This window comes from Pieris rapae, chromosome 24 (genome assembly GCF_905147795.1).
Source record: "Pieris rapae chromosome 24, ilPieRapa1.1, whole genome shotgun sequence".
NCBI lineage: Eukaryota > Metazoa > Arthropoda > Insecta > Lepidoptera > Pieridae > Pieris > Pieris rapae.
Genome location: NC_059532.1, coordinates 1,047,933 through 1,061,574, shown reverse-complemented (window position 1 = coordinate 1,061,574; position 13,642 = coordinate 1,047,933). Strand labels below are relative to the sequence as shown.

The 13,642-nt window shown below is 35.3% G+C and overlaps 1 protein-coding gene across 2 annotated transcripts in view; it reads right to left on the bottom strand.

Annotated features, from left to right (window-relative positions):
- Nucleotides 1-4,027: 4,027 nt before the first annotated feature.
- Nucleotides 4,028-13,642, bottom strand: part of LOC111000738 (serine/threonine-protein kinase 10-A) — a 47,906-nt gene continuing 38,291 nt past the window's right edge. Inside the window, exons 25-27 of one of the 2 annotated variants that reach the window (XM_045633672.1) lie at nt 12,976-13,071; nt 11,737-11,880; nt 4,028-6,634 (exon numbers count right to left, since the gene is read on the bottom strand). In XM_045633672.1, the coding sequence (XP_045489628.1) occupies nt 6,485-6,634; nt 11,737-11,880; nt 12,976-13,071 (390 nt within the window). In that variant the 3' untranslated portion in view covers nt 4,028-6,484. Of the gene's footprint in view, nt 6,635-7,555; nt 11,017-11,736; nt 11,881-12,975; nt 13,072-13,642 lie in introns of those variants that run through there. The other variant, XM_045633671.1, reaches the window with a different exon arrangement.

The following is a 13,642-nucleotide window of genomic DNA, read 5'->3' as shown; positions in this document are numbered from 1 at the left end:
ACAACCGCCGCGTATTCAAAGTACGATGGACCGTATCCAACGCATTTAAAGCTAGCTTCATTGGTGATCTTAACAATGGTAAGAAGTTCCACGAAAGTTAAGAATGAGTCATAAAATAGCAGATGTTAAATTTGTCATTTGTTCCTCCTAAATAATATACATAAAAAAATGAAGCTCGACTGTCGCTTATAGAGGTATAGATAAGTAGCAGTCTCACTTACGGAGGTCCATGAGGGAATAACGACTCTCTCTTACAGAGGTTTCTGTTTCTCGCTAATAGAGGTTTTGGGAGCTTAAAATGACGGGTCCTGTCTATTACTCTCACTTATAGAGTTTAATACTGCTGAATTTAAAAGACTAACAAGTTATATAATCATACGCCCGAACTGCATAATTAAGCTACAATCTCGGATTGAAAACAATCTGGTATCAGACCGTGACAGTCGATCGATCTCCTATCTGTATCACAATAACCAAACCCTAAGAAAACAATCCATTTTTGGGTACGAATACAATGCAATCTTTTCGCTTTTTACACTCATATTTGATAATCAATACAAATCAAATAAAGTAAATAAAACCGTATAAATAATATTAAAATGTACATGTCTATGTTTAAAACATATCAAAAAGCTTTATTATTTGAAAATCTTAAGATAGGATATGGGTACTGATGAACAGTCATTTTCATACAAAGGTCTATCCACATACACCAATTCGTCCTACCATTGATAGCCTGTATGGACATATTATGGCATTACAATCCGTCGATTGGTTATTGGCACACTTTTACCATTATTTGGATTAAAATGTCTATCTCAGATAGTAAAAAGTGGATTAGAAAAACACCGCTTTGGTTTCGGTTTGATACAAACTGATGTTACCATATTTTTTCATTTCATCATTTTGCTACGCTGGTAATAACATCCCGCTGGCTAACGTCGCCACGGCATGTCGGTCCTACATGCATGGTGATCATGGAAGTCGATGAAGCAAAAGAGCTAGAGGCAATAGGAAGTGGAGACCCAACTAACCCTTCGAGAAAAAGGCCTGTAGATATAGATACAGCATAGTTTGTTTCATCATTTCCCCAAGTATAAAAAAAAAGATAGAAGATGTAAAGAGAACCCACATCTTTACGAAACCTCATTCATGCCGCACGGATATACCACCAAGACGTGAACAGGATTTGTTGAGCTCCTGCCCCCACAAACACAAACAATAAAACATAGGCCAGCGACTGAAATAAGACAACCTTAGAGTGGACTTATATATTTCACCTGACCAAAACAGAATTACAAACGAAGTTACTTTTTTCAGGGCTCTTTGCTCGGTTTTTCTTTTTGGACAGAATATCGTTTCCCGGGTGCAGTTCACATATCTTTGTTCTGATTGAGAAATTTTTGAGCCTTGAACACGCAGTCGCACATGGTTGTGTAAAGCTTCTGGAATACGACGACATTGATGACACGGCTGAACTTTTTTTGGTGTAATTTGCACAGACCTTTCCGTATATATCCAGGTGTTGGATGCAGTTTAGGAAATCGCAACGTTTATATTTCTCATTGTCGTCAAAACACGTTAGTGTTCCAACGGACGGCATTTTCAATTTATTTCATGGTTCACGTGAATTTTATAAAGTGACAGATGTCACCTATTTTCATTCAATAGACAACTTAATTCCACATCCATACTCTCCACGAACGACTTCTGGGTACGCAAGCGCGAGTGTGGACGGTGCTATTGGGTTGAGCCTCTTTTTGAAGTTAAAAATTTTGACGGTACGTCACGAAGATGTAGCGTATTTGTCGAAGAAAAGGGACAGAGCGATTGAGAGATTGAGATGTATTCATATCTTATATCTTTAAACGAGCAATTCTTGTATATATATATATATATAATTGGAATCTCGGATTCGGCTCCAACGATTTTCATGAAATTTAGTATACGGAGGGTTTCGGGGGCGATAAATCGATTTAGCTAGGAATCATTTCTAGAAAATGTCATTTTATTTGTGTTTTATCAGTATATAGAATTGCTCGTTTAAAGATGTCAGTCAAATAAAAACTTAAACATAAAATTATTATCTTTATTCGATAATTATATTCATATTTCATAATTTTATAAGTATGTAATTCGCGTTTAAATAATATTTCCAAAAAACACGATGTATAAAAAAAAATATACCGAACTAAGCTCGGTCATCCAGGTCCTGATAACTTAAAAGGGCAATTCTGTCTCATGTCTTCTGCAGTAAAGAGGAGATTTTTTTATTTACTTATATTAGCACGAATATAGTGTGTAAGTAATGTGAATATACTAAATACATGGAGTGTTCATATGGTACATGATCATCTATTGTGACTTTTACCTTAGTAATAATTAATTTACAAATAAGTTTCACTTCTGAAATGTGTACTTTGTGTATGCACTATTTTTAAATGAAATCTTACTGGTAGCTCAGCCGAATGGGCTTCCCACCTCTAGCGCAAGGATGTTCGAGAACTGGACCCCAGATTGGGGCGTCGTGAGTTGGTCAATCGCGCAATGAAGAGCAAGACTGAAGTTTACTGGAGTAAGCGAAGAGTCCACACCTTCCTCGGTGAAGGCGGTTTGTGATGCTGATTTTGACTTTGCCTCGCTGCCGCATAGGCAATTGCGCCAGATATATTGATTTTTATGTTTACTGTTTACGAAATTATAGAGTAAAATCATTCATTTTACTCACTTAAACAAATTTTGAACATCTAATTAGTCACTAATTAATGGGTATAAATGCTCTTCCTTGACAAGTCCTGTGTTCATAGAATTTTTCTAATGTTAAACCAAAAACTCCAACTTAATATTTAAAGGAATAATGAAATCTTCTATACAGATTATCTTAATATATATATTTCTTGTGTGCGTGTGTATGTGACTGAACTCCTCTTAAACGACTGGACCGATTTAGAAGAAATTTTTTGTGTGTGTTCAAGGGGATCTGGGAATTGTTTAGATTCACAATTTTGTCCGCTGGACAATGTTTTTTTAATTAATTTTCAATTTATTAGTTGTTGTTGACTTTGGAATGTTTTACATTGGATCCGACAGACGGCGCTACCATCGCAGTGTCAAATTTTAAATAATATTCGAATTTAAATTTTAGTCTGTCCCGAAATTTAAAAAAAGTTTTGTTATCATTGTGTTATATCGTGTGTGACCATGTGCTGGATCGTTAGATATTGTCATAACATTTGAATAATAATTTTCATCAAAATGGCTTATTAAAAATTGAAATTTTGAAATTAAAGACGTGTAGACAGGACAACGTCTGTCGGATTCGCTAGTTTTTATATAAATTTTTACTCTACTGCCATCCCTGCCATCGTGTGCAGGGACTTTATATATCACTGCTACTTCTACACAGATATTACTGAAGTATACTTTTCAATCGTCTTATACCTAATGACCGATTTGTTATAATTCAAGTTATAAGGTTGTTTAAATAACATATTAATTAATGACCAAATTTTTATAATCTTAATATATATAAATCTCCTGTCACGATGTTTGTCCAATGTCCGCGATGGACTCCTAAACTACTTAACCGATTTTAAATTAAATTGGCACATTGTGAGCAGTCTGGTCCAACTTAAGAGATAGGATAGATTAGATCTTTAATTATAGTCGCATTTTTATTGTAATGCAAATTATTTGTCTATAATTAATTGACAGAGACAATTATCTGTTAACTCCAAAAGATTCTAACAGATGGCGCTGTGTTAAAAGTATCAACGTTTCACATAAGCTTGAATAGCTTACTACTATGTAATATAACAAAAACCTTAGCCAAAGCAAGGCTTGGTCGAGTCTGCTAGTTGATTATATTTCTTAACTCAGAGCAGTGTTGGCCTAGTGGCTTCAGCGTGCTACTCTCATACCTGAGGTCGTAGGTTCGATCCCCGTCTGTGCACCAATGGATGCAGATTTATATGGTTTTTTAGGATCTGATAGACTATATGGGATTCGATTGAGAAAAAAATAAAACTACAAATTAAGATCTTTATATTTCAAAAAGTTGTAACAATAATTTACTTTTTACTGCATATAGACAAAATAAAATTAACTTTAAAATGGCTACATTAAACTAAAACATTACATCAATACTGCGGTAATCTCGAATATCGTCGTTTTCAATATTTCTCTTAACAAAGTGTAATAAATAGTCTATGGAGATGAAGGTAAAAAAATGCTTCTGTCACTTTCATATGACAGCATCTGTCAAATTCGAAATACGTTACTTGGGGGCTTGAGACAATTACTTTTCGACGGTAGTTCTAGTTCTTCATGCACATATACACCTTAGACGGTCTCAGCCGTCGAAAAGTGATAGGCTCATGAGTCCCTGGACAATTCTGTTATCAACCAATTGGAAGCTTGACCTAATAAACCGTAAACAGGTATCACTAATCGCGTAAAATTAATATTGAAAACGACATCAAATAATGTTAAATAATAGAAATCCGTCTGCACTAAATCGGACCCCAAGGCCCTTGGAAACTAAAAATACGCAGATGTATCAATATCATAAAACGCGGGTACCTTTAATGATGATTAAAAGACCCAAAATTTGTATAAAAAGTTAGCAGTTTTGAGCAAAATTCTCATTTTAATATGTCACGATTGCGTTTGTAATTACATATGAAAATATATCGTTACTTTTCTGATCGTAGCTTTCCAATCAACGCATCCTTACTCTACAACTTTCATAAGCAATGTCAAGAATCTCTATTTAGGATCAGTACTATGGACAGAGAACTACAAAAGTCAGGATCGCTTTTGGAAGTTTCATAGTGAGGGCTCTAATTTTAATGGGCTCGGCCGGTCTAAAATTTTCGACTACCCACTTCTAAATCAGTTATAAAACTGGAATCTCCCTGATCTTAATACTTGACTACCCACTTTTAAGTTAATCCCTAGTTAAGTATAAAAAATGGAATTCCCCTGGTTTTAATACTTAATATGCTGACTTGTTTAAAATATGCAACTACCCACTTTAATACCACCAGTTGTTTACCAATTGGAATCCCTGGTTCTAATACTTGAAGTGCTTACATATGCTAGCTTGTTTAAAATATGCAACTACCCACTTTTTAGCCATTTGTTTAAAAAGAGTTTTTAAGTAGATTAATGCAAACGGATTATGAACCTTAAACAATCGGAGTCTACTAGTGCATGGACTATAAAATGCTTTAGTTTACTAAATTAATCTCTGTGAGAAATCGGCTGTTCATTTCATAAATTTTTAGATACCCTCAAAATTTTATAAAATTAATTTAGTAAACTATTTTTTTTTGTCTGATAATCTTAATTATGCTATTGTACATAGAAAATAAACCTCTAAAGATATGTTTGTACATGTGACGGTGTTAAGCGTATGGAAGGCTCTGTTAAAACTAAAATACATAGTTCAAACAGGAAATATTGGCCGGAAGTGTGTGACGGGAAGTGCGAGAGTATTTTAATTTAACAATAGATTCATTTCAATAAAATAGTTTAAAATAGGCTTTGAAACACTTAAATCTACATAACAAATTAGTGCAGTGCATATCGTTGTTAAAGTAAACAGACAAAGGAGACTAGTCGTAGTTCTGATTGTCTTTGGTTAACCTATAGAACGGAAATAAGTAGACAAGAAATACTGTACATGAAAAAATATTTTCCACTTACTATCTAAACGTCAAAAAGACTTCGAAAAGCATTTGTATATACAAATATACACTCACAAAAATTTTGACTATCCAATCTTATCTATGGAAATAAAAAAATATCCGTCAATTTCAATTTCAAACAACCCATTACGCACACGTCATTCCAACCATTTTTAAAATGGCGTCGTTTGTGTTTCCATTTGCATTACGTGTGCGAAAAGTCTCCAAGTGTATCCAATGGCCTGATTCTTTGCATTGTGTCTACCTTACCATCGTTGCTTCTACCAGAACTATCGTAAACCATTGGAACCACCAACTTGGGGCTGATTTATGTTAAGCAGTCTCCAGTAAGCACCTCGAATCTCTCAATTCCTAAACTAACCACGCCTAACCCTAGAAACGCCATTTCAAAAAAAGCCATAAATATTTTTTATTTGGCACTTCAAGGCCATTTTTCCATTAGGCCATTTTATCGCAAAATTTAACATTACTCCTCTGAACACATAGGCTAATTGTTAAGTCGAAAGCAAAGATAAAAAATGATTTAAAACATAATCTATTTACAAATATCAATTCAGACCATAGTTAAAATATCAGACGTTTACCAAAATCTATGTCCTGCTTACTAACTCGAAACAGTAATTTTGTAATCGATTGTGGCACGATTTAAATCTGCGGACTTAATCTGTGACAATTGACAATTACAAATGACATCTCAGCTTGGCATAAACACATTGACAAACCAGATTACATTCTGACAGTAGACGCATTGACAGACCAATGTTATTTGACAGTTACTCGTAATGGCTAGACGTAAGACTTGTTCTTGAAGAATGTAGTGTTGAGCTGTGCTGTGGCATTGTAGAGGTTGGGGGCGGTAGCCTGGCGTTGGCTGCCAGACGCTCTTGCTCCTCTAACTGTGCGGCGAATTCATCATCCAAAGCCTAAAGAAAATATTTATTAGAATTTTCTGTCAATTCTTACAGTAATCTGACGTGGTTAAACTCAGATTTTTCATACGTCATATGTCAAACTTCCATTAACTAAAGACACACAATTAAAATTTCTTGTACTCTGTGGTTGTATACACAACTACTTTGAATAATATTAAAAAAATAGTTTACATAACGAAATACACACATTTACGCCCTTGTTATTTTACCGGATCGTTCGGCTGGTTTTGATTATTTCCATAACAAAAATAATCTTAGATTATCCATTCCAAGGTATCAGATGTATAAGCCTGTATCTATGAGATTTGTTTTTGATGGGTCAGTGTTAGACAATTCAGAGACAAATCTAAGAGCACTCGCCCATCTGTCAGATAATAATTTAGTCAGAGAGATAGTTGAGCCTTGTCTCTGAATCTATCTGTTCAGTAGAATTTGCAATACTATACCTGGGTATATTATTTTTACTAAAACAGTTATAAATAGAAAAAATACATACCATGCAATCCAAAAGTTCCATGCAAAGAAATGAAGACAGCAACATGCAGAAATATCTTGTAATCTTTTAATTGCGGTATTTGTTAGTTTATTTACAATTTAAATTAAAAAAAGCACATTACAATTATAAACTAAAATGGCGAATTGATGTATTGTTTCCGCTAAGTCTTACCACCACTATATGTATAGAATTGACTATGAATTTTTTAAATATATTTAAGATTTTTAGTTCCGCAGGAAATCTTATATTATCTTTATTTACATCGTTATGCAAGCAATTTCGAAATACCAATTCAATTTGCTATTAAAATAAAAATTGCGTCAAACGCCATCTATATGGGAAATAAATTATATCAAAGACACGGAAAAGATCCAAAGTCCTTTCGTATATTCACATGCACAAAATAAACAACTACAAAATCTATGAGGAATATATTAAAGTGATTTAGATTTTAAATGCTATATCTTTAATAACATATATAAAAACAATTATTTAGCCTAACATTTGGGTAATATAATTTTGGCAAGATGTCTAAATATACCACCTTACCTATACTTGAGTCAAAATCACTATTCGACAGTCGTGACCCGCTAATCACTTTGTCGTTAATGGGTCACACTTGTCTAAAAGTGATGTGTCAAACCAGTGACTTGAGACTAAATCGCTATTACACAAAAAGAGACTATTTCCAAACGAATCACTTCACACATCGTTAGTGGGTCACGCTTGTCGAAAACTTTGGGTCAAAACCAACTGAACTTTAAACGGTTTAGAGGCGGGTACGCCTCTAAACCATGTTTAAAATTTACTTAATAATACATGGGCCTTAACCCAATTTAATAAATCCATACCTCAGAGATCCAATATCTCAAAGTACTAAGAATTTTAACATTCGACAATAGCATGATTCTACTTAATCAATAAACTTCAGAGGCGTTTATAAGTAAGAGGGTATTTACTTGCTTGCTGGTTAAAGCGAGCAGTATCTCAAAAATTCTCAGAAATTTGTATATTCATAAAAATAATCACTTGATTTTCCTGGAATTTTCGTAGAAAAACTACGAATTGCGACATTTTCAGTGATTACTTAGAGCCCCGCTCTAACACATTTTAACTTAAATGTGTTAAATTCTGTGTGTTAGTGTGATTATTTTATGCATATATATTAAGACTAATTATAATGTAAAATATTCTTAAAAAATTTAAATAAAACGTCCATGGAAGACAGGAAGTCTTCTGAGTACGATGCCTCAATCAACGCTGTTTCGACTCGGTCGATTACAGAAGTATATATGTAGGCAGGGTGGTACTAGTATGTAGATTTTTAATCAATTCCATCTGTGGTCATTATTCTTTAGAGATTAATTAAAATAGGAAAGTTACGTCTCACATGTAAACACTGATAACGACAACAAAAAAATCTTATCTCCCAATGTTATTTTACGATTCTTCGGTTAATGCACCAAAAAGAAAAAATATTTTTTTCTTATTAAGTTTGCTTTTGTGATATAATACTTATTTATAAACGGTCGTGCGATCAGTGTTTTACGTAGACGTACACGTATAAAAAATACGAGCACAGATTTTAAACGGATGTATCTCCTATAGACAAGTTATTTTGTATTAAGCTGAAAAATATGATATGAAAAGCTTTTGTTTATAGGAGATAAGCTTTTATAACGACCCCATTCATCGAATGTTAATACTGTCCATTGTCAAAAGCCAGAGGTTTCGCCAGTGTACTACAGGCTTTTTAATAATTGGTAAGCCCTTTGAAAGGCCCTATATAATAAAGGCCTAATATAAGGCAGTTGGTTCCACATAGTGGTGCCAAAAACTGCATAAAAAAACGCTCAGTTGTGGAACGATGGACGGTCGTAGATATGTCGCCGTAAAGTAGTTAAATTAGAGAGTTAATTGAATCTCTAGACAGTTAATGAAAGATCGATATTCAATCAAGTCGCTAAAATTCCGTCAGACAAGTGCCTGAACGAAACGTTTGAGTTTCCTAAATGTTCCTAAGCAAAACCTAACCTTTTTCAATAAAACAAAACACGGAATTTCCAAGCTCTCAGTTCTTCACGATCACACAGAAATAATCATGGCGGAGTCTACAACATGTTTACAATGTCAACAAAGACCGAGAAAATTCTAAAAGTAATGCTGCTAATGTTGTCGTGACCGCCATCTTGTTTTACATTATAAATGAACACGCTGGCTTTCAGTCAGACAGATACTTAAACGTTTTCGACGCTTTATTTAAATAAAAAATTCTAGCGACTTGATTAAATACCGATCTTTAATCAACTGTCTAGAGATTCAATTGACTCTGTGATTCAACTACTTTACTGCGACAGATATACAAATATAATGCTTTAATGCCAACTTTAGACCTGTGATCAGGGAAATAGCGATCACACTTTTAAGAATAATTAACTACATCTATATAAAACCCTGCCTATCTTTCAAAGAGTGAGACAAAAACATCTATGTGACATTCGTAAGTACTCTCAACTGAAAATGTTTCTCATCTCCGAACACTTCATGTCTGCCATGATAAATGCATTTACACTATTTAGGCACAAACTCGGAAGCATAAAAATTTACAAGGCAACATCGAATCTTATACTAAACGATTGGCATCGTACATGGCATCTTCTTTAAATTTGGATACTAATTAATACTATCTGTAATTAATTTTTAATTGATAATGTATACTAGAATTTATTAGGGCGTGGATGGAAAATTGATAATTTCGTCACAATTAATGTCCCTGTTGTGTGTTGGCGTAGTTGAACCACTGTATTTGATTATTCATATATACAGCATTGTCTATGGTCAGTTATCACATTACTTGACACGCGAAATCATAATTATTTAATATGTTTAAAACATTTACAAAACCATCTCTATTTGTAATTAAAAAAACCGCGATTTATGACAAATTTTAGTTAATTTTTAAAACTACCCGCAATATGAAATCCCAATTACGTACACGTACATCGAGTACGTGTTTACGCTGTGACAGAAAGAGACAGAAAACATTTTTTGTTTCAAAAGGGATTCTTTTACTGAACAATTTTATTACGACTTTTACGTCTCAAGCAACAGAATCCGGACTTTTGGCTTTATTGACTTGAGTCTTCAAATTCAGAGTGGACAATTGACTGACCGGCACGCCCGAAGCGTTCGCATAGCTATTCGACCCCCTAACCGCGCCCCACCTGCTGAAATGCCTTTCATCATCACTGCTATCATCCCTCCCCTCCAGCGACGGCATATCTATCATCACCGCCTCCATGCTGACATCCTTCAAACTCTGCTGGGACATACTCCGTTTCATCGTTTCGTTCACTTCCTTAAACAGCTGCTCACTCAAACTCTGCCTGTTCAGTTTCTTCTGAACCGGCTTCGAACGCTCCAGTCTCTTCGGCTCCTCCTCAATCTCCCGCGGAATATCATCGTACGCCATTATCGGAAGACGTTTGGTCTCGTCATTGTTAAACACGGAGAATCCTGATATCTTCTCGGAGACCAGTTTCAGATTGGACGTGGATCCAAACTTTTGGGCCTTGGTCAGTCTGCCACGTTTGGCGGTGTTAGTGGCGCTGGTGGCCGCGGATTTCGTGAGACGATTGGGAGAGGAACTCCTGCGTTCCATGTTGGGCGTGTTCGCGTTGGACAGGGCCAAGTTGAGGCTGGTCCTGGAGCGCGAAAGGGAGCCGATGAACGAGTTCCGATGGTGGTAAGTGGACAGCACGTGCTGCAAGACGTTCTTCGGCCAGGGTACGTTAAGGTAACCCTCCCGGTCCGGTATGGCAATGCCGAATTTGTTCTCGTGATCGTCGAGTTGCTTTTTGAAGGCTTCGACAAGATTCTGAGGAAATTTTCTAGTTTTAGTGTGATTGGTCACACTCAATCCTCGGACGATACAAAACGATCACACTTCAACCTATAGGGGGGGATTAGTTAGAAGCCTTTTCCCATCACCACAAGCACACATGCACACATGCAAAAACTACAAGTCGCAATTTCATTAGCAAACATTACCGAAGTACCCTCTTTTTGTAGTTAATAATGAATTATAAAAATTGCGACTTTAGTTACATATAACATTCAAATTTTCACGAAAGAAATTGATAAATTTCCTTCGAGCAACATTCACTATATACATAATAATTTTACAGGATTCAGAAAAATCTAGACAACTGCTGAGAGCAATGGGGACTTGACACTAAGTCTAACTCCCATTTGTCAAAAAATTATTGAATTTTGACAGTCTAAAAACATAATTGTATATATACAATTAAAAACTAATTAGTGTCAAAATGACACATTTTTTACACATAAACACAAAATGCTCGACCTTTTGCTTCTCAAAGTCAAAATACTGAAAAAACACGAAACTTACCAATAAACATCTCTCAACTTTAAGAGGCCCGTTAAAGTTATTACTTATAAACCGAATTCAACATTTTAATTAATCTATTTAAAATGACTTCGCTAGTTAAAAACACAAGATTTCATCAAAGTTTGAGGGTAGTTCTTGATAAAGGTTCGCGTATGGACGACGCAAAGTAGTTTAGCCAAGGCCTACCTGCTTCCTGTCTCCCAAAGTGGCGCGCCACTCCTTCAACTCCAGCCCATACCGCTCCTCGATCGCCTTCATCTTATTGCTCTCATGATTCATCAGCGCTTTGCGCTTCTCATTCTGGTATTGCTCCAGTTCGCGGAGTAACGCCTGGAATTGTTCAAATTTTTAATACAGTTCGCGTACGCTCGCGTACGTACGCATTCGTATCACGATCGTGCACCAATGGACCCAAAAATCAATCCCAGAAAGCTTTATGACCCTTCAAACTTCCGACACATACTAAAAATGGGTCTCAGTTTGAAAAGCATTTCTACATCGATATACATATATTGTAGCTTCTGTATTCTGATTTAATTAATATATGTATTTAATATGGCCTATATCAAAATTAGTATTGCGATAAATGGCGTATATCCAAAGCGATATTACTGAGGGCGGCCAAACTATATGTTAAAGTCGTAATCAAAATCTATGTTTTTCAAATGGTAATGCTATTATTACTTGGATACTAAGTACATATACATATGTATATATATTTCCTATACAACGATTTAAATATTGTTGTTGTATATGTAGTGTAAATATTTAAATATAACTAAATGTAAAAGGCGTTATACAATTGTTTCACTGTTTACACATTACAGACGACACACATTACGGCGGTAATTTGGCGAATGTCTAGACTGTAATAATGTATTACCACTTTGTTAAAACTTATTAACTTTTTATGATTATTTGGTAGAATTAAAACTAAAACTATATTTATACTTGTTGCAATCTATTACAGGAAAGTAAAGATAAACGAGTATTACCAACATGGTACTCAAAATAATTTCCGTAGAATAAAGACATTGTGATTTTTAATGAAAAAATGTTAAGACAATGAAAGATGAGAATCCATTAAAAAATCAGTAGCCCTACAACCTCTTTAGGTCTTGGCCTCAGATCTGAACCTGTTTCATGATCATTTTTAAATTAAATAGGCAAGTAGGTGATCAGCCTCCAGTGCCTGACATCTTCGACTTTTTGGGTCTAAGACATGTCGGTTTCCTCACGATGTTTACCTTCACCGTTCGAGCAAATGTTATATGCGCACATAGACAGTCCATTGGTGCACAGCCGGGGATTGAACCTACGACCTCAGGTATGAGATTCGCACGCTGAAGCCACAAGGCCCAATTAAGAGAATCCATTAAAGGTTCTCTGGGGCAAGATTAGTTATATTAGATTTTTTTTCAATACCTCGCCAGCAGCCTTCAGCTCCTCCCTGGCCTTCGCGTGCTTCGTCGCCAGCCTTTGCTGTTCAGCTCGATAACGACGTTTCTCGTTCTCTTGGAACTGAAAGAACAACATGGAATCATGAAAAAAAAAACTAATTTTTACCACCGGGCTCGCGAGTGCGTTGCCGGCCTTTTAAAAATTGGTACGCTTTTTTCTTGAAGGACAATTATTGTTATACTTTTAATTTTATTTCGTTTACTTCACACCATATTACACACTTTATTACCGATATTGCTAACTTTCACTAATATTATTATCATTTCCTACTGAATGTTAATTTTTTTTTTGCGACTGAGGCGCAAACTAGCTGATGTGGTCTCTGGAAGAATCACCAGCGCTGTGGAACATTCTGCTCCTCATCATAATGCTGACCCAGGTCTAATTACAGCCACAGCAGAATGAGAAAGCCAAAAATTTTTTTTTCATGCTTTTGATTATTGTTATTTTGTGTGATTATGTGTATGTGTTTTGTTTGTAATAACTAATATGTTTATGTCTAATCTGGATCTACTAGAGGACCTACTTATATCGTTCAGAAACCTCGCGATAAGACTGTCGTCGACTTCCAATAATATTTTTTTATATAGAACAGGGGGCTAACGGGCAGGAGGCTCGCCTGATGTTAAGA